The sequence below is a fragment of the Sorex fumeus genome, unplaced genomic scaffold, assembly GCF_029834395.1.
Source record: "Sorex fumeus unplaced genomic scaffold, SorFum_2.1 ptg000041l, whole genome shotgun sequence".
Taxonomy (NCBI): domain Eukaryota; kingdom Metazoa; phylum Chordata; class Mammalia; order Eulipotyphla; family Soricidae; genus Sorex; species Sorex fumeus.
In genome coordinates, this window is record NW_026606098.1 from 7,765,659 (window position 1) to 7,791,232 (window position 25,574).

The 25,574-nt window shown below is 66.3% G+C and overlaps 3 protein-coding genes across 4 annotated transcripts; all 3 read left to right on the plus strand.

Annotated features, from left to right (window-relative positions):
* The first annotated feature begins 1,415 nt into the window (after positions 1-1,415).
* Positions 1,416-4,601, plus strand: CCDC124 (coiled-coil domain containing 124). Of its 2 annotated transcripts, none has more exons than XM_056119817.1 (5): positions 1,416-1,550; positions 2,675-2,844; positions 3,694-3,883; positions 4,001-4,115; positions 4,291-4,601. In XM_056119817.1, exons 2-5 carry the CDS (start codon positions 2,686-2,688, stop codon positions 4,493-4,495), a joined length of 669 nt encoding a protein of 222 aa, XP_055975792.1. In that variant the 5' UTR covers positions 1,416-1,550; positions 2,675-2,685; the 3' UTR covers positions 4,496-4,601. The 2 variants fall into 2 exon arrangements, with proteins under 2 accessions (XP_055975792.1, XP_055975793.1); XM_056119818.1 differs by lacking the exon at positions 1,416-1,550 and adding an exon at positions 1,551-1,654.
* Positions 4,602-11,934: 7,333 nt separating this feature from the next.
* On the plus strand, positions 11,935-19,273 carry KCNN1 (potassium calcium-activated channel subfamily N member 1). Its single transcript, XM_056119834.1, has 10 exons — positions 11,935-12,094; positions 14,038-14,529; positions 14,749-14,844; positions 15,004-15,419; positions 16,542-16,683; positions 16,873-16,983; positions 17,290-17,417; positions 18,255-18,263; positions 18,458-18,527; positions 18,741-19,273. Exons 1-10 carry the CDS (start codon positions 11,987-11,989, stop codon positions 18,969-18,971), a joined length of 1,803 nt encoding a protein of 600 aa, XP_055975809.1. The 5' UTR covers positions 11,935-11,986; the 3' UTR covers positions 18,972-19,273.
* Positions 19,274-21,353: 2,080 nt separating this feature from the next.
* On the plus strand, positions 21,354-25,193 carry ARRDC2 (arrestin domain containing 2). The gene is made up of 8 exons (XM_056119676.1): positions 21,354-21,639; positions 21,734-21,800; positions 22,012-22,159; positions 22,547-22,649; positions 22,795-23,051; positions 23,145-23,307; positions 23,469-23,615; positions 25,147-25,193. Exons 1-8 carry the CDS (start codon positions 21,366-21,368, stop codon positions 25,191-25,193), a joined length of 1,206 nt encoding a protein of 401 aa, XP_055975651.1. The 5' UTR covers positions 21,354-21,365.
* Positions 25,194-25,574: the final 381 nt, after the last annotated feature.

Genomic DNA, 25,574 nt, shown 5'->3' on the forward strand with positions numbered 1-25,574 from the left:
AACACCTAACACTCTAAGGGTGAGCCTGCTGAGAAAACAAAGAAGCTGGACCACAGCCCGCAGGTGGTGTGGGGGCCCGGGAAGCAGGTGACAGCCAGAGGCAGCGGAGCGCCTGGCATCTTCCTCCTGTGTGTGTCAGAGCCCACCCCCACCCCCAGCGTGCCTCTTCAGGGCTCAGCAGAGGGTTGTTCTTGGCACGTGGAGCCGCCCCAGGCTGGCATTCCCCATCCCTCCATCTCCACACTCAGGGGCACCTCTGGGGAAAGCCTGAAGGGTTCCCAAGTGGAGGCGTCTTTAGGAGGTGCTGCTGGGTTAATGATGCTGGGCGGGCCCCTCCCCAAACATTCCCACACCTACAGGCATTTGCAGGGGCATGGACCTGGGGGATGTGGTGTGTGTGTGTGTGTGGGGGGGGGGGGACAGTTGCCCAGCGCTGGGGTCACAGATGTGTCGCGGAGAACGGTTTGGTTGGAGAAAAGCAATCCAACATCCCCCAGAATACCCAATTTTTCACTGTCTGGTCTGAGAGAAAACGTGCAGAAGAATCTTACTCGTAAAACTAGCTGCGGTGCAAGTTGGCACGCCTGCGCGTTTACGTCTTTTTTTTTTTTTTAATCTTATGGCTACACCTGGCAGTGCTGGGGCTCCTGCATGCAAAACTTGTGTCCCATCGCTCTGAGTCACCTCGCCGGCGCCCCATAATCTTAACAAGTTCGAGCAGACAGATTGGAGTTCACCTCGTCTCTGCAGCAGAAACGAGGAAGTGGGGGACAGCATGGGGGCCACGGAAGAACGTGGGGGCGCCTCCGGGGCGGCCTGACCAACATTAGGGAAGGAGGCGGCTCAGAAATGGGGGGACCCCCAGGGGTTCATCTCCTTCACTTGTGACGGCCTCAAATATCAACCTTCAAGTGAACCGAAGTGGCCAGGGGTCAGGAATGCGTTTCCTTGAGGAAGAACAGGAACTGTAACGCGATGCGTGCAAGCCAGGCAGCCACAAGCACGTCTCGGAGACCCAGGCAGGCCCGGTTTGTCTGGGTTTTCGGAGGACACTGGAGGTGCAGGGGGTGTTCGGGGGAGGAGAGAGCGCTCAGAGAAGAGCCGTGCCTTTGGACTCGAGTTTGATGCACCCTCCCAGATGCGGTCGTGCCGGTTTGGGGCGGCTCCTTCCAACCTCCCCAGGTCTGGCGCGACCGGGTTCGGCGCAGCCGCGAGAGCCCGTGAGAAGCGGAGGCTGCCATCTTTCATCCGGGCAGCGGCCATAATGGTAAAGGCGTCGCTCCCGCGGGTGGGTCCCAGCCCGCTCTTCCCGGCCCACCTGTGCCTGGAGTGAAGTGTGACACGAGGGAAGTATCGCGGGCTTATAGAGGATGCGATTGTGGAAGGGGACGATCAAAGTCTGACGCGGGGAACTGGGCCCGAAGTCACAGCCGCCTTTGCCTCTACCAAGATGGCGCCCGGACGTCGTCGGCGCCAGCCGGTGCCGGCATGGTGCGCAGGCGCGGCGTGACGTCACGGAGGCGCGACCTGACCGGCGCCGGGGAAAGGAGGTAGGCTCGGTCGCGGCGCGGGCGGAGCCCGGGGGCAGGGGGCGGGGTGCGGGTGGACCCGGAGGGGGCCCCTGCCAGAGACCACCGTCCCGCAACGCTTGGAGGTGGGTTCTCGGAGATGAGGGTGCTTCCGGCTCCCGCGGGGGCTGCGCCCGTTTCCCAGAGCGGGAGGCCGACTCCCAGGGACGGCTTCCCACTAAGGACCCGCCCCTGCTCTATGCAACCTCCAGGCTTGCGGGGCTGACCGAACCGGGAACGACGCCCCGACGCCCGGTTACATGCAATGGGACTATGGGAAGGGTGGGGTGCAGGGAGTCCGGGAGGACTACCAGGAGGAGGTGGCGTTCGCGCCTGCTTGGCGCCAGCAGTCATGTGGGTCTCAGCTAGAGCCCCTCCCCGGACCTTTGCGAGGGGTGGGGCGGCTGAGAGCGGTCAACCCCCCAAGTTGGGTGCCTCTCGCACCTTCCCGTCACCCCGAATGGGACACAGCGACCCGGCTCATGGGGCCTTTGCTTAAACGTCGCCTCCCGGAAGCCCTTCTGGATACCTACCTCTCCTTGCGCCCATGGGTTGCTGTCACTCAGGCCCCGGCTCCCGCTGGGTTTCTGAGTGCCCATCCCCCGCCCACACAGCTGGCGCTAGGTAGGTCTGATGAATGAGCATAGGCCCTGAGCCCCGCCTGAGATCTGGGACCCTGCTTTCTCTGACTGGTTCCCCCCGCCCCGTTTGCTCCCCGCCCGCCATGATGGAGCCAGCCACCCGGGCGTCCGTGGCAGTTACAGAGGCTCCCACAACCCGTGCGACCCGATTCCCACAGTCACCTGATTCCACACCCAGGCAGACCCTCCAGGGCTGGGGCGCCCAAGCCTCCACTGAGATTCCCAGCCTGAGCAGGGCTCTGGGTGGGCGTGGGGATCCCGAGCAGTGGCGCGTAGAAGGGACGCTGGCGGGGTTTTCCTTGGTAGGGTGAGCCCCGGGGTGGGAGTGCGTTGCCCCCTGCGGGCCCCTGCACACTGTTGCCGCACCCCTCCAAAGAACCACATAAAAGAAGGAAGAGAAGCAGGCGCAGAGCCCCCACTGCAGCCCGACAGGGTCCCGGCATTCTCTGCCCCCCACTCCCGCAGCCTGCTGAGGAATGCCCAAGAAGTTCCAGGGCGAGAACAGCAAGTCTGCGGCGGCGCGGGCGCGCAAGGCGGAGGCCAAGGCGGCGGCCGATGCACGGAAGCAGCAGGAGCTGGAGGATGCGTACTGGAGGGACGAGGACAAGCACGTCATGAGGAAGGAGCAGCGCAAGGTGGGGACCCCCACCCACCCCACCCCGACAGCGGGGAGCCTGCCATAGCCGCAGGCCTATGAGTGGTGCTCAGGGCCGGGGAGACTGGTCCACCGCGCTCCCCAGGCGCAGTGGAGACCGTGGCCGCTGCGCTGAAACGGTCGGTCCAGCAGGGGGCAGCAGAAACCGGTTCTGCAGCCTCTGGGGTCGCCGGGCCGTCCAGGCTGACCAGGTGCTCTTCGGCATCCTGAGGGGCCAGGCAGCTATTGCAGAGAAGGAAACTGAGGCAACAGAAGGCGGCGAGCCCCAGCCACACATCCGCCCTCTGGCTTCTTGGGCCCCACTGAGGCTCATGGTGGGGAACAGGGGGGCAGTGAGCCAGCGCCTCGTTAAGGCCAGGTGACCAAGCAGCTGAGGCTCAACACACCTCAGGGTTGAGGACCCTGTCCTTACAAAACCCTGCAGAGAACTGCCTGGGCCCCCTTCCCTGTGAGTGGGTTTTGGGGGACTTGCCTTTTGGAGTCGGACCAGGGCTGAGCCACCCTTCCCAGGCCAGGAGGCAGGGATTTGGGGGGCACTGAAAGTAGCTGGGGGTGAAGGGCATGGTAGGTGCAAAGGCCCTGGGGCAGCAGTGCGGGAAAGGGGGCTCCAGCAGCTTTTACTTAACTTCAGGAAGGTCTCCAGTACTCCTGAGGCTCCCTGATGCTGGCTCTGCCGGCTGCGCCCCACCAACCCTCCCGCGTTAGGGCCTTAGCACCCTATTCCCACACTCTGGACTTCCACAGCCCTTGCTACCGCCCGGCCCTCTGCGCAGTGCTCGGGGGTCTCCAGGACTTGTCGGGTGCCGCCTGATCTCCTCCCGCCCCGCAGGAGGAGAAGGAGAAGCGGCGCCTGGAGCAGCTGGAGCGTAAGAAGGAGACCCAGCGGCTACTGCAGGAGGAAGACTCCAAGCTCAAGGGCGGCAAGGGCCCCCGGGGTGCCGCGCCGGCCAAGGTCACCCGCGCACAGATCGAGGACACGCTCCGCCGTGACCACGCACACAAGGACGGCCCCGACCCAGGTGGGCCCCCCACAAGGCAGCGGGGCGCGGGGCGGCCCGGGAGGCTATGCCAGCTCTGCCTCCTGCGCCCCCACCCCCAACTGTCATGGTCCTCTTCCTGTCTCTGCCCTCCCGCAGCAGAGAAAGCCAAGAGCCACTTGGAGGTGCCCCTGCAGGAGAACTTGAACCGCCGCGTGCCGGAGGAGGGCAGCGTGGAGGCCCGCACTATCGAGGATGCCATCGCAGTTCTCAGGTGGGCGGGGCGGGGCCTGACCGCGGAGAGGCGGGGCTTCGTGCGGAGGTGGGGCCTGATTCTCGAGGGGCGGGGCTTGGCATTTGGCCCCGCGTGAGAGGAGGGGCCTGAGCTGGGGAACTTGGGGCCCGGAGGCCGGGGCCAGCGCCACACTGACGGCAGTGTGCACCCCCAGCGTGGCGGAAGAGGCTGACCGTCACCCTGAGCGCCGGATGCGCGCGGCCTTCACCGCCTTCGAGGAAGCGCAGCTGCCGCGGCTCAAGCAGGAGAATCCAAACATGCGCCTTTCGCAACTGAAGCAGCTGCTGAAGAAGGAATGGGCGCGGGCCCCTGAGAACCCACGGAACCAGCGGTCCGTGCCCTTCAACGCTCCCAAGTGAGCCCCCTGCCGGCTGACCCGCCCCGCATGGGTTCCCAAGCAGACCGGGCTGTGCCGCGTCCTGGGGAGCAAGGGGCCACCGTGGACCACGCGTCCCGCCCGAGCCCCCCAGCTCCGAGTGACCCCCTCTTCGTGCGAGCATAGAGCGGGCGGCTGAGTGCCCAATAAAGGCGGCCGGTGAGGCAGTGTTCTCTGCGCACGTCTGATTAGGCGGGTGAGGGGTGATGGGGACTGGGATGCAGCAAGGACCCTGTGCCACCGTCTCCTGCCGCTCAGATAGGGGATCACCCAGTGACACTGATTACGGTCAGAGATAGAGAGCTTGTGCCCTCTGATCAAGGAGCGCGCAGGGCTGCCCATGGGGATGGAACTGGGGTCGCAGATGGGGGCCCACGCTCGAAGGCCCAGGCCAGTTCTGAGTGCTCCTCTCCAGCCGGGGCGCACTCCTCGGCTAACCTAGGGAGGGCAGGCCGGAGGCTCCTGCATGGCTTCGTGGAGTCTGGTGGCCGGGGAGCAGCTGTTGCGACCTGGAGGGAGGAGAGCGGTGCGCGTGCCGGCCCAGGGCACGGGGCGAGCTTGGGGGAGCAGCGTCTGCGATCGCGAGTCCCCGCGGGAACGTGGCGCCAGCGCGCGGAGGAGTCCCGGGCCTCGCGCATGCGCGCAGGCAGCAGGGCCATCCCCGGTCCCGCGAGGGCGGGGGCGTGAGCCGGGATCCCGCGCGCTCCCGCCCACCCGTGCACGCGCCGGCCTCGGCCGGGGGGAGGGGCGCGCACTGCACCTGCGGGGGGTGGGCGGGGGCTTTCCCGGCTCGCGGGTGCGGGGAAACCGCGCGCAAGGCGCCTGCGCCGCCGGGGCCAGGGAAATCCTCGCGCGCCGCAGTGCGCAAGGCCGGGGCTGGGGGCGGGGACCCGGCCAGCCCGAGCGGGGTACGCGGCAGAGGGGCGGGGGGCGGCAGCCGAGTGAGGTCTTCCCCGGGATCCCGCTCGCCCAGCCCGGGCTGTCGCCGTGGCAACCGGGCGCGGGGGCGGCAGCCGCGGAAAGCCGGGAAGCTCTGCGTCTGCGCGCGCCTGGGCGCCTGCGGCGGGGGTTCCCCCGGTGCGCCCCGGGATCTGCAAGGAGAGGGAGAGGCGGGGAAGGGGAGCGTGGTGGAGTGAAGAGCAGGCGGGGTGGGGCCGGAGAAGGTAGGGGAGCCGGGAAGGTCGGGGCGGGGGACGGCCAGAGGTTGCGGACCCCGGAGAGGGGGAGGGGTGCGGGTGGTGGGGATAACAAAGAAAAGGGAGGAAGGGGGAGCTTGAAAGACACTGAAGGAGCCAGGACGATGCAAGGGGGAACGCTACTGTGGAAAGGAGGTGGGGGTGTCACCTTTGGAAAGCCCCGCCCCCCAGCCCGAAGCTCCAGCACCAGTGTCACCAGATTTAGAAAGAAAAAAAAGGCAAAACCGGGACGCCCACTTAAACTTGACTCGGAGAGCCGCGCCCGCCCCGTGGTCTGAGTGTCCAGGGCGGCCTTGTCCTGGCTCGCGCCCCCGCCCCAGCCCATGCCCTGCAGTGGTACCCCCAGGAATCCTTGCCGTAGTGTCCCCGCCCCTGCCTCAATCGTGACTCCCGCAACAGCCAAGCTCTGCAGACGAGACAAGCCCGATCCAGACGACGGTCTCCCCCTTCCTCAGGACCCCCGGGACGCCATGGGAACCCCACCTCCCAGGCGCGCTCCCGTGTGTGTGCACGGAGCAGACGCTGCGCTGTTGCCCAGCCTCGGCCGGGTTTGGGTTTGTGAGTGGAGGGCGGGCAGGCGCCCCTCTCGGCCTCCGGAGCCCGGTCGAAGCCTTTCTCCAGATTTCCTGTCGCTTTCAGAGAGTGGAAGGTGACGAGCCAGGGGAAGGCTAACAGCGGGGACCGCGCTGCACCCAGGGTCCCATGCCCCTTTGTTCTCCATCTTTGCTTTTGGGGCATTTTTACTTTTTCACTCCTCCTTCTCCGGCCCGGAGACACCCGGGGGTGTCTCCCAATTGCCGCGTGGTTCTGGGACCCCCTAGGTGGTGGGTCGGGGTGCGCGTGTTCACGCTCCCCCACCCCCAGCCGCACCCCTTGTCCTGGGGATGACTTTCAGGGGCACTGGCCCTCACGGGAGAGGGAGCGGGATCTCCTGCCGTGCTCCACAGACCCTCGTCCCGAGAGGCAGAGGGGACCCCGTGACTGCAAGGGCATGGGGGAGCGGCTCTCTCTGGCTGGCAGGGGGCACTGCCTTGAACACAGCAGAACGGTGGGGGGAGAACTGAGACAAAAGGGGGCGCTGCTCGGCCTCGCTGGAGGGGGGGTATGTGTGTGGGGGGGGTGCGGTCTGATGGGGCCAAGATGTGCGCAGCTGTGCGCACCGACGAAAATCCCGTGGCTGCAAAGGTACAAGACAAGGAGCGGGCATTTGAGGGGGACATAGAAAAAGTGGGGGACCCCAGGGCTCGGAGATCCCGCCCAAGGGTACTCGCCCTGCGCCCCACCCCCACCAGGCTGCAGCCCCACCTGCCTCGGGGACCGTCCCGCCTACCCACCGCTCAGGTGCACGCTGCCCCCCAGCCCCCGCCACGGGGCCCTCCTCTTCCCCGGTTCTCCTCTCTACACGGCTGGTACCTTGGGGGTGCGCGCGTTCCTGCTGGGGCCCCCACGCAGCCACCGCGCAGGACGTCCCGCGAGACGCGGGCGCGGGGCGTGGGGCGGCCAGGGAAAGGGGAAGTCTATTTTTAGAATGGATGGGAAGGGGGTGGGGTAAGCAGACAACAAAAGGGCTGAAGGCTCAGAGAAGCGCCCCGCCCGCAGAGGGAAGCCCCGGGTCCCCCAGCCAGGCAGAAGGTGGGTGAGAGCTCCCACGCGGGCCGCGCGGGGTTCCCGGGGAGCGCGGCAGAAGGTGGAGCCCCCCCAGAGCGTCCGCGGCAGCGGGCGGCGGGGGGATCCCAAAGGTGGGCGCTTTTGAGCGCTGGAGCGCGGCGTTGGGAGGCGCAAGGTCAGGCGCAGGGCGGGGTCGAGGCCTTGGGGTGCTGAGGGCCCCGCTGGTCTCTCTGCGTGACCCCCACACTCACGTCCCGCGCCCTTCCCGGGGTCGGCACCTGTGCGGGGAGAGGGGGTCCTCGAGGCCCACGGAGGAGATGGACAAGTTTTCCGGGATGCCTGTCTCGCCCCGCCCCGCCCCCCTCCCCCCCCCCCCCCCCCCCCCCCCGCCAGAGACCGTTCCCGCTGCATCACCAGCTCTCCCACGGCCCCGCGCTTCCTCCCGGATGCCACTCCAGCCGGGGCGACGGGGTTTCGTGGTCCTCAGGCTCCTTGGTCCTGAGTAGCCCGGTCACGGGCTACTCAGGGTGGGGCAGCGAGCCCTCGAATATTTCTCCTGCGCTGCTGGGGTGCGGGACGGGCTCTCCGTGCGGCGTGTTGAGAACCCGCAGTCACGCCACCAGGGGTTTGAGGAGCCCCGCGCGGCGGGCTGCGGGCGCGGTGAGTAGGCAGCCAGGCACCTCGGCGGTCCCGCAACGGTCCCCTGCCCCGCTGCCTTGTCCTGGGGGCAGGCGGCGCGCAGCGACCTGGGGGTGCCGCGGGAGAGGGGGCAACCCCTTCTCGTCCCTCTGTCCCTCTGATTGTGCTCAGGACCCCTCGGCCCTGTGGCAAGGTGGTGGCAGGGTCCCAGCACTCAGGCTGCCCCGTGGGCTGAGGGTGGGTCTGGGGACTGCAGCTGTGCCCTCTCGGAGGGTCCCTTCCTCCCATGCTCTCTATTCTAGCTCCCAGGGAAGGCGGGATTCCCTGTTGCAGGGGGTCAGGGAGCCCCTACCCGCTGCTGCGCTCTGGGTGCTGGACTCCTACATAACCCTCCCTGTGCCCCCCACGCCCCCTGGCCCCTGCCCACCGCCAGGACAGAGAGGGTGTGACCCAAGGTCACACAGACTGGCCAAGGCTGGGACCCAGGGACAGGGTGCGACTCCGCTCTCCCACCCCCGTCTCCCCCAGGAGCCCTGTGCAGGACTGGACACTGAGGCCAGGTTGGGCTGTGTCCCCGCACCAGACCCATTCTCCAGGAAAGCCTCTGCGGGGGGGGGGGGGGGCGGAGCCCCTAAACTCTGCCCCTCCTGACCTTGGGCAGACCCCTCCATCGCACCGGGTCCAGGCCACGCTGTCCTCACACCCTGCCTGTGTCCAGTGCTTCCACCCCTGCTGGGACACCCAAGGCCATGTCCATCTTCCTGGCCCTTGGGCTCATGAGAGGTAGTGGGGTTCCCCTCTGTCCCAAGCCACCCTCTGCCCTGGGTAGGACTCAGCCGCCACCCTCACCCCTGTCTGCTCCTTCCAGGGCCAGGAGAGACCCCGTGGCTGACGCACGAGCCTAGCGGGAATCGAGGCCACTGGCTTCTCCCGAGCAGCTGGTCCCTGAGACCCCTCCATCACAGGGTGAGTGACCCCCCCAGCCTGAACACAGCTCAGGGGACCAGCATGACCTTAAGTCGCCTGGACAATGTCATCCTGGTACCAAGTTTCTCTTCATGTCCCCAGCGCGGGCCAATTCAGTCCACACAGCCAGGACCAGTGCAGGGCCTGAGCCGAGCTGGACGTGGGAAGGGGTGTTCTTGGGGCTGTTTGTGCAGTGGTGAAGGGATCCCAGGTCTCCTGCACCTGCTGGAGGGCAGGGCCTCCTCTCCCCAGCCTCCCAGCTTGCCTTCCCCTCAGGGTGTGGGCCAGGACAGGTGTGGGCTCCTGCAGCTGTCCTGAGCAGCGCCGGGGGGGTAGGGAATCTTGCTGCAGCACCTGGGGGTGCAAGGGTCCTCGGGCTGGGGAGGGACGTGGGAGGAGGCAGGGAGGCTGCAGGGCCGGTGAGCAAGTGCCATCAGGAGCCTGGAGACTGGTGTCCAGGAGGAAGGGAGGGGACAGTGGAGCCTTTGCACTGTCTGGGGCACATGGAGCCAGGCACAGGGGGTTTGAGCGGGGGACACGCCACACACACTCTGGTGACTGTAAGAAGTAGGGAGTCTCAGAGCACAAGGCATGGAAATCTGGGGTCCAGGCACAGGCGGGCCAGCTGAAGATCAAGCTGAGAGCATGTAACACAGATGGGCAGAATTCTGCAGGATCACAGGGAGGGGAGGGGTGGGGATGGACATCCTTTGAGTGTGGAAAAAGCTGAGAAGGCATCCTGGAGGAGGTGACCTTGCTGTTTCAGATGGGTTCAGGCAGTAGAGTAGGAGTTTGCCACTGGCCAAGGCTGGGGATGTGCTGGGCAGAACTGTTCTGATGCTGTGTTACCTTGCCCTGAGAGAGCCTGTGACTGGATTTCAGAACAGAGGCAGATAAGTGCAGAGAGCTCTCACTGCCGCATTTCACTCCGGGGCCCCATACCCCAGTGATGCTCACAAAGACACAGTCCTCTGTCCTCAGCCACCCGGGCACCTAAACTCCAGGGGTGCACTGTTCCCGGTTTCAGATCAGAGCCCCAGTCCCTGCAGGCTTTGGTGTCCCCTTCTGCCTCTCCCAGCATCTGGGGGGTCCCAGGCATCCACCCCCCCATATGTACACCCACTGTGTGTGTCCTAACCTGACCCTGCCGTTAGGTCAAGACACCTGGTCCAGGGGGGTATAATTTGCTTTTCTAGACTGTGAGGTTCTGCAAAACGAAGCCTCTAAGTCTGAGCAGATGTGGCGGGGGTTGAGGGGGACAGGTAGATCTGGTGGTGCACATGCGCGTGTGTATGTGTGTGTGTGTGTGTGTCTGCGTGTGTGTCTGCTGGGCGTGGTGTAGGGCCCCGCATGAAAGCAGACCCACTTTAATACTTATTAGTCACCTCGTAACCTCCACCAGGATCCCAATATGTACTTGGCAACTTGGATCTTTCCTTGCCCTCACCCCCAACCTGAATCTGATTTTGGGGGTTTAGTGTGTCTGTCCCCGCAGTGTCCGCCTCAGGGTACCAACCTGCATGCAGGAGCATCTCCTGCTCCCTGAATCCAGGAGAATCCAGCTCCCCACTTCCACCCCTGCGGCCCCCAGAACCCTTCAGAGCCCCCCAGGTCCCCTTCGGGGTTCCTTCCTGCTGCCTCTGCCCTGCACCGCCTTGGCGGGGCCCCACGCTGCCAGTGCACCCCGTGATGGTGTGCTCTGAGCCACCTGGCGGTGGTGTCCGTCCTCCCTCTGAGCCCTAGCTCCTTCCTGTCCAGGACTTTTTAATTCAAGGGTGCTTTTGTTTTTAGCCCCTGTCCAGAGGAGGGGCTGTGTCCCGGATCTGTGGGGATGTAAGCGCGCGAGGGGGCTTGGGCCGTCTCATGGGGAATGGGGCATGATGGATGGTGGGCGGGCGGGTGAATGTCGGGGTACAGGAGGTTGCAGGCAGATTCAGTTCCCATCCTTGAAGGAGACCCTTGATGCTTCATTGGGCTGAACCGAGGGGGAGGAAAGGGGCTTTCTAGACTTGGAAAAGCCAGGGCAGTGCAGGGCCAGAGCGGGGTGGGGCCTCAGGGTGTGGCCCTCAGTCTCTGCCTGGTGGGACTCGAATCAGGGGAGTCAGATCCTGGGGGAACCCAGGCAGCCCCGGGGCACAGCATGGGCCTGTCTGTGGGGTCCATCCTGCTGGGGGAGTGAGAGGGTCCCCCTGGGGGGAGGGAGGGTACTGAGGTGAGTAACTGAGAGACAGGAAGGATAACAGAACTCTAGACACCCCACATCTCCAGGCCCAGTCCAGGGTCCCCCTCCCTGCAGGGGCCAGGATCCCCATCCCCAGCGGCCCAGGGCCCTGCAGAGCAGACTGGCTGGCCTGAGCAGGGACACGCAGGGTGACCCCAGCCCACGGGAGGGGTGTGAGCTTCTCTAGCAACCATAGGTGGGCGCGGGGTTGGGTGCGCCTCGGAAACGCGGGGGTCGTTAAGGGAGAATGCAGGAAAGTCTTCAGCCCACCTCCCCATCCAACTGCGTTTACGGTGGGTGCGGACTGAGGGCTCCCCACAGGCTCCTGCCACCGTGGCATTGCATGGTGGGGGGCTGAGCCCCAAAGGGAAGTCCCCCTGCCCGCTCCCGGGCAGCCCCGCCCGTCCCACCCTGCTTCCTCTCCCCAGACACACACGCTCTGCGGTGACCGTTTGCGGCCATTCATAGCTTCGCTCTGCAAAGTTGTGGCCTCAGTGCGCGCCTCCCCGAGAGCGCGAAGGTTGAGGGGCGGCGGGGGACCGGTTTGCGGGGAGACGACGGTCCCCGCAGGGGCTCGGGCTTCGATGGCGTCTCTTGGTTCTCCTCCTAGGCGCGAAGCCTGGGGGGAAGCGGGGTGCACCCGCGCGGCCGGGCGCGGGGCGTTGGGGGGGGGGCGCCTTGGGAAGGCGGGATCTTTAAATGGGGGTGGGGCCCGCGAGGTCGTTGAGGGCGGGGCGGACGGGATTGGCCAATCAGCGGCGCCGCCCGCGTGGCCCCGCCCCACCCCTCTTCTCCGGCCCGGCGGGCGCTCGGCCCCGGCCCGGCCCGCGCACTGGGGCGGGGGATGCGCGCTGGACGCGCCGGACCCACACCCTGGACCCCGCCGGACCCGACCCCGCCGGGGGCCCGCTCCCCATCAGCCCGCTCGCGCCGCACGAGCCGAGTCCCGCAGGTACCGGTGGGACGGGCAGGGGCGCCCGCGCGGACAGGGCACACGAAAAGGTCCAGGGACCCCCAGGGCGGGGGGCCACCACGGACTGACTCGGGGGTGAGTCTCCAGGCTCCTTAGGGCAGTGAGGGCGCCGTCAGGTTGGGACGCTCTCGGTGGAGTTAGTGACCCGGGACGATTTGAGAGGAGGGGATCCCCCCATGCAGGCGCCTGGTCCTGGGGTGGGGGCAATCCCGCGCCCTCTGGACAGTGGGGACCCCGCAGACACAGACTACGGCCCCGTCGCAGAGGCTGGGTCAGGTCCTGCAGGCTACTCATGGGTCCTCCTGGTGTGAAGCGGGACGACCCCTGAGGCTTCCCCCAGGCCAAGGCAGGGCTCCTGAACACAGCTCCCCACTCGGGTGATTGACCCCTGAACCGCCTCTCCAGAAGTGGGAAGTGACTCCAGGTGTCATGGGGGGTGGGGGGTGGGCTGCCCAGGGCAGGGAGCTCTCCATGGTGCTGGCGGGCCCCAGGCACCCCCATGGCCAGCTCCCTGGATGGTGCCAGGCCTGGCGGGTGCATGCCCCACTCCTGCTGATGACTTTCACGTGGGAGTGTTTGAGGGGCTGAAGCGCCCCTCCAGGGAAGCTGCACTGCCACTTCCCGGGATCCCCCCACAACCCTCTGCCGTCCACCCATCCTCAGTGCCAGAGCTCCAGCCGCTCACTTTCCCCCGCTGCTGGGTGGCAGGAGCAAGGCCGGGGAGTGTCCAGTTCTGGCCTCTGATCCCATCAGCCCCCCGCAGTGTCCAGGGCAGGGACACGGGCTGTGTTCGGTGTTTGAGCTCTCCCGACCTGCAGGAGCCCACACACAAGGTGATTTTCATGCTTCCAGGCACCCCAAAAGCTAGTAAGAGCTCACAGGGAGTCCTGACTCTTTGGTGGGACCCTCGTCACCCAAAAAGGTGCCCGGTGTTGACATGCGAGCCTTGGCCAGCGGCAGAGGCGCAGAGCCCAGCTGGCCTCCTGCGCGAGCTGCCCGTGGACAGGCCTCGCAGGTCTAGGCTGCTCCCATGTGCCACAGCCACTCCAGCACATGACTGGGATGGTGGCGGGCAGTGCCACCCCACCCTGTGCCCCTGGGTGCCCTGACTGGGACCCTGCTGTGCTCTGTGACCTTGAGCAAGGTGCTGGGCATCTCTGGACCTCTCAGCCCAGCTTCCTGCCTGCTGTGACAAGGGGCATGTCACTGGGTCCCCAGCGGTGGTGGCAATTTGGGTGAAGTGCTCCTCAGGCCAGAGCCAGGATCACCAGACCCCTCCCCCCGGAGACCCCCCACACTCCACGCCTCTCCCTCTCCCCCTTGCACCTGGTCCTGTCCCCCACTCACCCTCCTCTCACTTTGGGGCACAGTGCTGGGGTGGGGAGTATGGCCCACTCAGCACAGTGCTCCACTGGGCTGGGCTGGAGCGTGGCCCCACTGAGTCACCCCAGTCCACATCTCCCCCTCCCCAAAGTCAGCACTGCCCAGCCACTGCGCATCTCCCGCCCCGAGGAGCTCCGGGTGGCTCTGCGAGGAGCGCGCTCACAGCCTGCATCCCCGGGACCCCGGAGCACTGGGGCTCAGCAGAGTGGCGCAGGCACTGGGGACCCCCAGCCCTCTTCAGTCCATCATCCTTGCAGGAGGTCCTCCAGGAAGTTCCCGGCATCATCCAGGGCTGGAGGGGCCTGGCCAGCGGGCACTGCATGAGGCCCTGAGCCTGTCAGCATGGGAGAGGCATGGGGGGGCATCAGGGAGCATGGGGAGCATTGGGGAGCACGGGGAATGGGGGCTCTGGGTGAGGCTCTGGCTATACCCAGGCAGGTGCTGGAGCCAAGGCAGGTTCCAGACCCCCCATCCCACCGGCTGCGGTGGGCTAACAGTCTCCTGATCCTTGGGGTGATGGTGCCCCCCCTGTTCCGCAGGTCAGAGTGGGCACTGAGCCACACAGCCATGCTAGGCCCCAGGCAGCTGGGAGTGAGTCCCAGCCCGGCACCCACATAATCATGAACAGCCACAGCCTCAACGGCTGCGGGGGGCGACCCCCAGGCAGCGGGCCAGGCGTCTCAGGCCGAGATGCCCCAGAGCCCGAGTCCGGCCGCCCCCCACAGACCCCAGCTGGCCCCAGCCTCCAGGTGATAGTGTCCAAGAGCAGCGGTGGGGGACGACCCCAGGAACAGGAGGACGAGGAGGAGGAGGAGGAAGAAGACGAGGAGGAGGAGGAGGAGGAGGAGGAGGAGGAGGATGAGGACGAGGAGGGCGGGCCTGGGGACTCCACCCCTGGCCACCGCCTGGGCCACCGTCGGCTGCTCTTTGAAAAGCGGAAGCGCCTCAGTGACTACGCACTCATCTTCGGCATGTTCGGCATTGTGGCCATGGTGACCGAGGCCGAGCTGTCCTGGGGCGTCTATGCCAAGGTAGGCCCCAGCTGTCAGCCTGGAGGCCAGAGCGCGGGTCAGGACACAGACGAGGTGTGTGAGGCCGCGTGGGTCAGGCCACAGAGCCTGAGAGTGTGGGGCCCTGTGGGTCAGGCCACGGAGCCTGGGGGTGTAGGGCCACGTGGGTCAGGCCACAGAGCCTGGGGGCGCAGGACTCTTGCTGCCGGTCCAGCCCCAGGGTGTGTCTGTCCCTTGCAGGGGTCACTGTGCTCAGTGGCACTGAAGTCCCTCATCAGCCTGTCCACGCTCATCCTGCTGGGCCTCGTCATACTCTACCACGCCCGGGAGATCCAGGTGGGTGCTGGGCCCCAGCTCCCACCCCTATCCACACCCCCTCCCCGCACTCTGGGGTGACGCTGTCCCGCAGGAGCTCACGGGACGGGGGTTGGGGTGAGCGACACAGGGTGGGCTGGTGGGCCGGGCCCCACCCCTTGCTGCGCCCTGTGCCCGCAGCTTTTCATGGTGGACAACGGTGCCGCCGACTGGCGGGTGGCCATGACGCGGGAGCGGGTGCTGCTCATCTCTCTGGAGCTGGCCGTGTGCGCCATCCACCCGCTGCCCGGCCAGCACCTGGGCTGGGCAGCGCGCCTGGCGGTCAGCTACGCGCCCGCGGCGGCCGAGGCGGATGCCGACGTGCTGCTGTCGGTGCCCATGTTCCTGCGCCTGTACCTGCTGGGCCGCGTGCTGCTGCTGCACAGCAAGGCCTTCACCGACGCGTCCAGCCGCAGCATCGGCGCGCTCAACAAGGTCACCTTCAACACGCGCTTCGTCATGAAGACGCTCATGACCGTGTGCCCCGGCACCGTGCTGCTCGTCTGCAGCCTGTCGTCCTGGGTGCTCGCCGCCTGGACTGTGCGCGTGTGCGAGAGGTGCGTGTGCGGGGACGCGCCTGCGGGTGTGCGGGGGCGCGCCTGCGGGTGTGCGGGGGCGCGCATGTGGGGACGCGCTTGCAGGTGTGCGGGGACACGCCTGCGGGAACGCCCCTGTGGGTGTGCGGGGACGCGCCTGCGGGTGTGCTGGAACGCACCCGCCTCTGGGTGCATGCGCAGGGGCGTGGGGGAGGCCTCATCTCCCAGTGAGCGCCGGGACATGCTGCGCCCTCCACTGCTGCGCACCGTGTGACTCTCTCTCCTTCTCCCCTCTGCCTGCCCGGATGGTAGGGAAGACATGTGAGTCCTGGATAGCCAGTGCGAGTTGGGGGAGGGTTTGGCCGGGAGGCCCTGAGCTGGGCTGGAGTCTGGTCCCTGCCGCTGCCCTCCACGTGTGGAGGAGGTCCGGGAGGTGACAGCTGGCCAGTAGGTACTGGGCCTCAGACCCACCGTGGCTCTGCCCACACCCTGCACCTCCCGCATGACTCCATCCCCTGCTTCCCTTGAGCGATGGCGAGGCCTGGGATTCTGCCCACTGCAGGGACCCCTCTCTTTGGTTGCCCTGGGTCGCTGGCCAAAAAAGATGGGATTCAGTCCCTTTCCCCCCACCTCATCCCCCTCCGTGATCCGAAAGCACAGACCAGAGGGCCTGGGGGTCATGCCACAGCTGTGGGGGCACCTTCCTGCTCCCGCTCTTCCAGCCCCCCAGCTCCCTGGCCTGCTTCACTGGGCCCCTCTCAGTCTGGCAGCGTGGGTGTCTGTCCGCCCATCTGTGTCCATCCATATGTCTGTCTGTGCATCTCTCTGTCCATCTGTCTGTCCGTCTGTCCTTCCGTGTATCTGTCTGTCTGTCCACATGTCTGTCATCCACCCATCGTTCGTGCATGCATGCATCTATCTTGGGGCGCACACACAGGTGTTTGTTAGGGCCACACAGATGCTCCTGCCACCTGGAGCCATCGCTGAGGTGGGCAGCTAGCCAGGATTCTGGGTGAGGAGAGCAGGGCTGGGTCCCCCCCCAGAGCTGGTGCCCCAGGAATGCAGGAGCCCTGGGGCGTCTGAGCAGCTGGTGCATGGGGGTGGAGGAACCTGTGACCGAACCCTTCTCCCCCACGCCCCCAGGTACCAGGACAAGCCGGAAGTGGCCGGCAGCTTCCTGAGCGCCATGTGGCTGATCTCCATCACCTTCCTGTCCATCGGCTATGGGGACATGGTGCCCCACAGCTACTGCGGCAAGGCCGTGTGCCTGCTCACCGGCATCATGGTAGGCGCGCTGCCGCACCCCCTCCCACTGCACCCACAGGGACCCCCGCCCTGTCTCCAGTGTCACCAGCATGCTGGTGCCCTGGTGGGGAGGGTGGCTGTGCAGTCAGAGCAGGCTTCCGGGAGGAGGGCACACACCTGGCCAAGGCCCAGTGGAGACAGCTGTCTCCACGCGGCCCCTTGTCCACAGGGGGCCGGCTGCACGGCGCTGGTGGTGGCCGTGGTGGCCCGGAAGCTGGAGCTCACCAAGGCCGAGAAGCATGTGCACAATTTCATGATGGACACTCAGCTCAGCAAGCGGGTAGGCCGGACCCCTCCTGAAGGGCAGCTGGGCGGGGAGGGCGCGAGCCGGCACATGTGACCAGAGGTGGACGCTCCAGAACCTTCCGCCTAGGCTTGGCCAGCACACTGCACCATGCCATGCCTCAGTTTCCCCCTTATTAAAGGAGGGTGTGCAGGTGGGGGAGCAGATCTGCAGGCGTGGTCCAGCCTGGCCGTGCCCGAAGCCTGGATGGGCCTCTCTGGGTTTCACACTTTCTGGGAGCTGCTCTGCCTTTCCGGAAACTTCTGGGCTCACCTAAGGCCCGCGCTGTCCCCGCACTGGCAGGTGAGGAACGCTGCAGCCAATGTGCTCAGGGAGACATGGCTCATCTACAAACACACCAGGCTGGTGAGGAGGCCAGACCGCAGCCGGGTTCGGGGGCACCAGCGTAAGTTCCTCCAGGCCATCCATCAGTAAGTGCCCCCCCGGACATGGCTGCGGGCTGGGGGGGCGTGCGACCTTGGGCTCCCTCCGAGAATCTCCTTCACTGACCCCGCCGGGAGCCCAGGTCACAGCCCTGCTTGGATTCTGCAGGGACACCTGGGGACACGCTCGGTGCGGACAAAGCTGGCAGCTGGGTGTGGGGTGGAGTGGAATGGGGGCACCCATCCCTCCAAGCCCTCAGCCTCTGCCCACGTCACTCAGGAGCTGGCCACATCCTTGCCACCCCGTGGTCCAGGAACTGCCTCTGCATTTTTCCCGTGACCCTTGTCTCACTTGCCCCATTCCTGCGGGTGGGTCCCCACAGTGTCCAGGTGCCCAAGGCCATCCCAGTAGTACTCAGCCAGCCCCGCTGAGCGATGGAATGCTCAGGGTCACCAGGACCACAGCTGGTCGGCCGAGGACTGAGGGTGCTGGGGTCCAGGCTCGGGGGGCCAGCCCCGCCCCCATTGCTCCCGTTGGAGTTTCCGGTGCTGAGAACGGATTCCAAATCAGCCCGAGCTCAGAAGGCCCCGGGCAGGCTGAGGACCCCATTGGGCAGGGCCCAGGGCTCTCTCTGGGGCCCCTTCAGCCCGTGTGAGAAGGTTCCAGAGCCCCCAGGAAGACCCCCGCCCCTGAGCCCAGGGCTGCCCAGTGCTGCTGGAGGTGATCCCCAGGGATGCAGAGAAGGGTGCCAGGCTGGCTCAGTGCCAGACATGACAGCGGGGTGGAGGCAACCCTGTGTGGGCTGCTGGAGGCGCCCCCAGGGACCCCGCCGCACTGACTGGACCCTCCTCTCTCGTGCTCCCTCTTTGCACGCGGCCTGCCAGAGCTCAAAAGTAAGTGTGGGGGGCGGGCGTGGGCACCCCGGGGACTGGGTAGGGGACACCACGGGTGACCGTGGGAGTGCACGCGGGATGTCTATGCCACGGTGCTCACCTCGCCCCTCGCAGAGCCTCCCCCTCCCCCCTCGGCCCTCTCCTGTCCCCCTGCCTGTCCCCCTGCCTCCCTCAGCCCCTCTCCTGTCCAACAGACTTCGAAGTGTGAAGATTGAGCAGGGGAAGCTGAATGACCAGGCCAATGCGCTCGCTGACCTGGCCAAGGTGAGTGGACATTACCTATCCTGCTCTCACCCTGGCTCCCTGGTGGCCACCATGGCTCTGAGCCCCTGGGGACAGGGACACCTGCGCTGGGCAGGGCTGGGGACAGTGAGGGGCTGGCTTTCGCGGGGGGAGCAGGAGGGAGCAGTACAGGTGGCCGTGGGGGTGTCCGCCTCGCCCCTCCCTGGGGTCAGCCCCGCACTCCTCTCTCCACAGACACAGAATGTCATGTATGACCTCATGGCGGAGCTGCAGGCCCAGCACGAGGAGCTGGAGGCCCGCCTGGCGGCCCTGGAGGCACGACTGGACGCTCTCGGCACGGCCCTGCAGGCGCTGCCCAGGGGCATCGCTCAAGCCATACACGCACCCCGGCCCGGACCCCACCGCTGGGCATCCGGAAGCGCCCTCAGCCCATGGCCTCCTGTGCCCACCTGGGACTGCGGGTGACGATGCGTCCACTGCGTCCACCCATGGACCCCCTGATCTTGGCCATTGTGTGGCCCCCCGACCTCCATGGCTGCCGGATGCTCCTGAACTCTGGTGCTTCTTGGGGTCCAAGAAGCCACAGCTGGGTTGGGCTGAATGGTCTGGGGCCGGCCCCCCAAGACTGCCGGGGCGAAGGGCAGGGGTGAGCCCGGAGCTTCCTCTGGTCCCCACCCCCCAGCTCTCCCCCAGCCCCTGGTGGGCAGGGGGCATGCAGGGCTAGAGGGGTCCCAGCTGGTTCTCAATAAAGCAGGACCCACACACTGGTGGTGCATGCGTGGCTGGGGTGCGTCTTGTTTTGTGATGGTCCCCGGTGTAGGGGCGTAGATCCCCCTGAGGCCCCCTTCCCCTTCTCGGCTGGTCTGAGGGAGAATAAGCCGGAGAGCAAGCCCCGCCCCTCCGGACCCCCACCTTCCGTCCACAGCCCACGCCTCTTTCTCAGGAACTGGTTGCCCCCAACTTTGAAGCTGTGCATTGGGGATCCCCACCAGGAGTTTGGAAGCAACTTTTCCCTTAAGCCTGAGTTTCTAAGTTCCAAGTCACAGGTGCCCTGCCTCAGTTTACCCTGCTGTGTTTACAAGGAGGTAGTCGCTGGGTGGGGGCTGCTACCAGAGGGGAGGTGCAGGCACGCGCACCCCTACCTGGCTTTGAAGCCCCTTTCCCACCCTCAGTGGGAGGCCTGTCAGGGAGTCCCTAAAAAAGAGTGTTAGGGGTTCCGTCTAACCCACCTGAATGAGGTTCTGGGGTGCCAAATCCACTGTAGGGGTGTAGGTTGTGGAGTGAGGTGGGAAAGGCCTTCCCACTCCCCTTCCCCATAGTTCGCAGAAAATTGAGGGTGCTTCCACCCTGCCAGGGGTGGTAATTGACCCCGGGGCTGCTGTGTGGTCCTGGTCTGCCCTGCCCCTCTCTGGGCTCCTGGGAACCCACCTGTGAACAAATGGGGCGCCCCCAGGTTTCCTGCAAGCTCCCGCCTTCCCTCCAGGGTCGCTGTCTCTCTGATGACCCCCTGTCCTCCCTCCAGGCTGGTCTTGGTCCCTGGGAGGTGGTCCCCCAACTCCCATTTCAGCCCAGGGCCCACCCCCCGTTCACGCAGTCCCCAGACTGATCACTTGCTTTCAGCCTCGGCCTTTCCTTTCTGCCCTGCCTGGCCGCTCTCCCCATAGAAATGTCGGAATTATTTTTTTCTTTTTTGGGGGTCACACCCGGCAATGCACAGGAGTTACTCCTGGTTCATGCACTCAGGAATTACTCCTAGCGGTGCTCGGGGGATAGCGGTGCTCGGGGGACCAGATGGGATGCTGGGAATCGAACCCAGGTCGGTTGCGTGCAAGGCAAACGCCCTACCCGCTGCGTTATTGCTTCAGCCCCAGAAGTGTCGGATTATACCAGCTCCTGACCAGGGGCGAGGAGGCCCTGGAGTCAGACTGGGGGACCAGCAGGGACGTGCTGGGACGACACACGGCGTGTGCAGGGTCCGGGCAGCAGAGGGCGCCCTCGCCCCGCAGTCCACGAAGCGGCCTTGAACCCTTGTGCTTCCCCTGGGAAAACAGGCCCGAGGGGGCGCCCGGCAGCCTAGAAGGGGGGAGGTGACCGAGGGTCCCCGGTGTGTCCCTGCACTCGGCTTTATCTGTGAGGGCTCAGGTGGGACAAGGAGGGGGGTGGCAAAGTCCCAAAGCAAAAGGAGACGTCTCCCGGCTTTCCTTCCAACCTCGCAGCACGGAGGGGGAAATTGAGGCCGGCCCCGCTCGTCCCCGAGGTGGGGGGCACCCACTTCCTTCTCTCTCTCCGCGTTGCACAAGGGAGGTCCTGGCTAGGCCGAGGTTCTCAGGGCGCGGTCTGGGATCAGATCTTTGCGCACTGATATGTACCCTGGCGCGCAATCGCGCCCACAGACACCTGCAAGCTGCAAACGTGGGCGGTCGCGACATATCCCGGGACACGTCCACAAGGTGGGCAGAGAGGAATGACCAAGCCGAGTGCTCCGGCGCCGTGGCCGCAAGCCAGGCCTGTCTCCCCTCAGTCGCCTGGGAGTTTGCGGTTCTGCACCCAGAGATGCTTCAGTTCCGGGATCACCAAGGGTGGCAGGTGGGGTAAGGGCCGCGCTTGGCTGCGGGCTGGTAACCCACACCAGGTAACTTTCGCCCTGGAAGCCACGCCCCCGCCGCGCGCCTATTGGACAGCTCACTGCCGGGCGGGGCGCACCACGCGGCGCCCTATAAAAGGCGGCGCTGGGCCGGCTCCCGGGACCTCCGGCCGCTTGCCGGCCGCTTGCCAACCGCTCGCCCCGTCCGCTCACGGTTGAGACGGTTCCCCCCCCAACTCCTGCGTCGCGGGATTGCTGTCGCCGTCGCGGGCGCGATGCTGTTCGACAAGGTGAAGGCGTTCTCCGTGCAGTTGGACGGCGCGAGCCCGGGAGCCGAGCCGGTGTTCCGCGGCGGCCAGGCGGTGGCCGGCCGGGTGCTGCTGGAACTGACCAGCCCCGTGCGCCTGGGCGCCCTGTCGCTGCGCGCGCGGGGTCGGGTCCACGTGCACTGGACCGAGTCGCGCAGCTCGGGATCCAGCACCGCGTACACGCAGAGCTACAGCGAGCGCGTGGACGTCGTGAGCCACCGCGCCACGCTGCTCGCTCCAGGTAGGGTTCCTGGCCCCGCGCTCCCGAGGTCAGCGCGCCGTGGGTACCCCGCGCGCCGGCGACCCTGAGCCGCTCCTCCCTGTGCTCCCCGCAGGCTCCGGGGAGGTCATCAAGCTGCCGGCAGGACGCCACCAGTTCCCCTTCAGCTTCCAGCTGCCCCCGTAAGCCGTCCGGGGTGCGAAAGGGTGGCCGCGGGCGCCCTGCACTCACAGCCCCTTCCAGACTGGCCTGGTCTCCAGAGCAGGACCATTGGAGCGGGGGAAGCTTCTGGAGAGCGTCCTCCTCTTACCCTCCTAAGTCTTTGGGACCCGCCCTGCCCAGCTCAGGCCTCAATTTCTCCGAGACGCACACTGATAGCCCACTTACCCCCAGGATCCTGGTGACATCTTTCGAAGGCAAACACGGGAGCGTCCGCTACACCATCAAGGCTGTCCTGCACCGGCCATGGGTACCCGCCCGTCGGGCCCAGAAGGTCTTCACTGTAATTGAACCCCTCAACATCAACACCCCGGCACTGCTGGTGAGTGGCCCCTCCCACTGCCCTGGAGGGTGTTGGTGTCCAAACCACAGATAGAGGGCCCCCTGCACCTAGGGCTGTGGAACTGGGTGTAAAGTGACAGGTGTGTGTGTGTGTGTGTGTGTGTGTGTGTGCACTGTGTGACTCCGGGCAAGTGCCTCACCCTCTCTGAGCCTCAGAGGCATCCGTGGTGACCGTGGGGAGAGCACCCAAGGATGGAGAAGCCCCGATACACACTGAGAACCCAGCTTGCTCAGGTGCCGCCCCCACCCCTGCTCTGTAAAGGGACAGGGAACAGCAGCAGCAGGAAGCTAGTGGGCACCCCAGTGTGCCTCACTCATCCAGGCGCTGTGCAGGATTCCTGGGTGCCCACTGTGTCCCTCTGCTCAGGCCCCACAGGCAGGAGCCCAGGAGAAGGAGGCGCGATCCTGGTGCAGCGGCCGTGGCGTCGTGTCTCTGTCGGCCAAGATCGACCGCAAGGGCTACGCGCCGGGTAGGGGTCAGACTGCTGGAGGGCATGGCCTCGCATGCACCCCACAGGGTCCCTGAGCACTGCCGGGTGTGACCCCCCAGCATCAGGCCACAGGGCCGGGTGGGCACAGGCCGGGCGGGGAGGCTGAGCCGTGCTGTGCCTGCAGGCGAGGCCATCCTGGTGTTCGCAGAGATCAACAACAGCTCTTCGAGGCCGGTGCGGCCGCGCGTAGCCGTGGTGCAGACTCAGACCTTCACGGCCCGTGGCGCCCGCAAACAGAAGCGGCTGGTGGTGGCCAGCCTGGCAGGCGAGCCTGTGGGCCCGGGGCGGCGGGCGCTGTGGCACGGCCGCGCGCTGCGCGTCCCCCCAGTGGGCCCCTCCATCCTGGGCTGCCGCGTGCTCCACGTGGATTACACGCTCAAGGTGCGGACCCGGGCCCCCTCCCCACCGGGGCCAGCCGCCCCTCCCCCCCTGTCCCAGTGGCCCGGCACCCCTCAGCTCGCCTTTCGCCCACAGGTGTGCGTGGACATCCCAGGGACGTCCAAGCTGCTCCTGGAGCTGCCCCTGGTCATCGGGACCGTCCCCCTGCACCCCTTTGGCTCAGGCTCAGCCGGCCTGGATAGCCATACCAGCCTCCTGCTGGACTGGGCACTGGGAGGCCCCCTGCAGCAGCTGGAAGGTAAATGCTCCCCCAGCCCCTTGCCCCAGGGGGTCCCCGCCCCCCCCAGCCCTGGCAGCTGGCACAAGCCGGACTTCATCTGCTGCCCTGGGTGGCCTCCCCTCCTCCCTGTGCTCCTCCTTGTGCTCCTCCCCGTCTTCCTCACCCCGTTCTCTTCTCAGCTCCCCCCGACTACTGGGACGTGATAGCAGAGGGAGAAGCAGAGGCTGCCAGGGGAAGGCTCACTCTGGGAGCCTGGGAGCCCCCCTTTCTGGCCTGTGTCCCCGAGTTCCGCTACTGCCCACCACCCCTGTATTCTGAGGTGAGCTGTGAGCAGGCCTAGGTGCTGGGGGGTCCGGGCCCTTGGGAAAGAGCCCTGGGTGCTGGGGGGTTCTGAGTCCCCGTGTGCGAGCCCTGGGTGCTGGGGGGTCTGGGCCCCCGAGCACCAGCACACCCACAGTGTTCCCATCACGGGGCTGCCTTGAGTGAGGGGGGCTGGAGCTGAGACAAGGGGGCTGTTTCTGAGCCGGGGGTCCCCTGAAAATTGATGGGTCCACTCCCCACAGGAGGATCCTAACCCAGTCCCTGGGCCATGGGGCTGCGCGGTGACCTGCTGAGGAGTGACACTGAGGCCCGAGGTCACAGACGTGTATCCAATCTCCGTGGACGCCACAGCCTCGCAGGCACCCAGACCGTGGGGGAAACCGAGTCATGGGCTGGGCCGGGGCCGCCCCTACGCCTCACAGCAGCACAGGAGGGCATTTGTCTGCACGGCCGTGCTCAGGGCATGTGGATGCCCAGGCTCAGGGGGCCTGTTCCCGCGAGCCTATGGACGAGGAGAGGATCTGGTGGGGGAGCCGAGGCAGCTTCCTGGAGGAAGAGGCATGTTAGTTCCGGTTCTTGTGTTAGGTGGTGCCAGGGCTCGAATCCGGGGCCACTCAAGCCAGGCGTGAGCTGGGCTGGCAGCTCACATCTCCTGGCTCTGAAGGGGCATTTCTGTTGAGGCTTTGATGTACAGACACAAGCTCAGAGGGCAAGGCCAGGCGAGAGGAGTCCCAGGAGGAGGGAGCACCATCACGGGTGCTCGGGTGGCTCTGGGGGGCCCCAGGCTGGAGCCCAGGACCTGGAGGCAGGGTCCCTGGGGGACGCCGAGATTAGAGTCAGCCTGAGCTCTGGGCGGCCGGAGGAAGCCACAGTGCAGGGTGAGTGCCCGGGAGGGGCGCGGGACCCCACACCCCCTGCGCCTCGGTGCTTGCCTTTGGAGCGACTTTACACCTGTTGTGATTTTATTTTTGATTTTCTGGGGTTTGGGGCCACACCCCGCAGTGCTCAGGGTTACTTCTGGCCCTGTGCTCAGGGGTCACTCCCAAAGGTGCTCAGGGTACCCTATGGGATGCCAGGCCAGCCTCCCTGCTGTCCCGGGATCCTGTCCCATGCAACTTTTTAAATAAAGACTCAGAGGGTGCCCCAGGCTCACCAGCTTCTTCTCCCCTCCCCTCCTGCCCTCCTCCTCGGCTGGCATGGAGGCTGGGGTGTGGGGGTCCTGACCCCTCACGGGGGGCAGATTCATCCGGCTGTGGTACCCTGGGGGATTCAGTCCGGTTTGCTGGCCGTGCCTCAGCCTGAGGACAGACACCTGGCTGGGCCTGAGGGTACCCGCGCCATCTGAGGCTCCGTTTCCGGGTCCCCTGCATGGCCCGGGGACCACCCTCCCCTCCGCCGGATGGGCAGGCGGGGTGTTGGTTCCTCTGGGCAGGGCCTCTCCGGGCGCACTGTGGGCGGGCAGGCGTGGTGCCCACAGACACCCGGACACCGTCCTCGCAGGCCACTGGAACCTGATCCTTGCCCGCCTGCCCACAGGTTTTCAGGTTCTGGAGGATGAAGAGGACAGGGCCCGCACAGGGTAGAAGGCCCGGACCCCACTGCCCCGCCCGCCCAGCCTCGGCATCACCCGGGACCACCCAGGAGGGGTCACCCTTCACCTCTGTCTCGGGACCCCGCAGCCTTCAGCAACAGCAAAATGTCAGATCTCTCCCCCACTCCCAGTTCCACGTCCCACCGTCTCTCACTGTCTCACTGTCCTTGTCTCTCACTGTCACTGTCTCACCATATCTGTCTCTGTCTCTCACCGTCTCTGTCTTCTCTCACTGCCACTTTCTGGGTCTTGCCCCGTCCAGTCTCCTGCCCTGACCCTGCAGGCCCGCGGCCATCCCCGTTCCTGCCCTTGTTGGCTGGGGGCCTGGCAGGCCGCTGTTCAGGAATCTTCCTCCTCGGTCACTACTGCCACC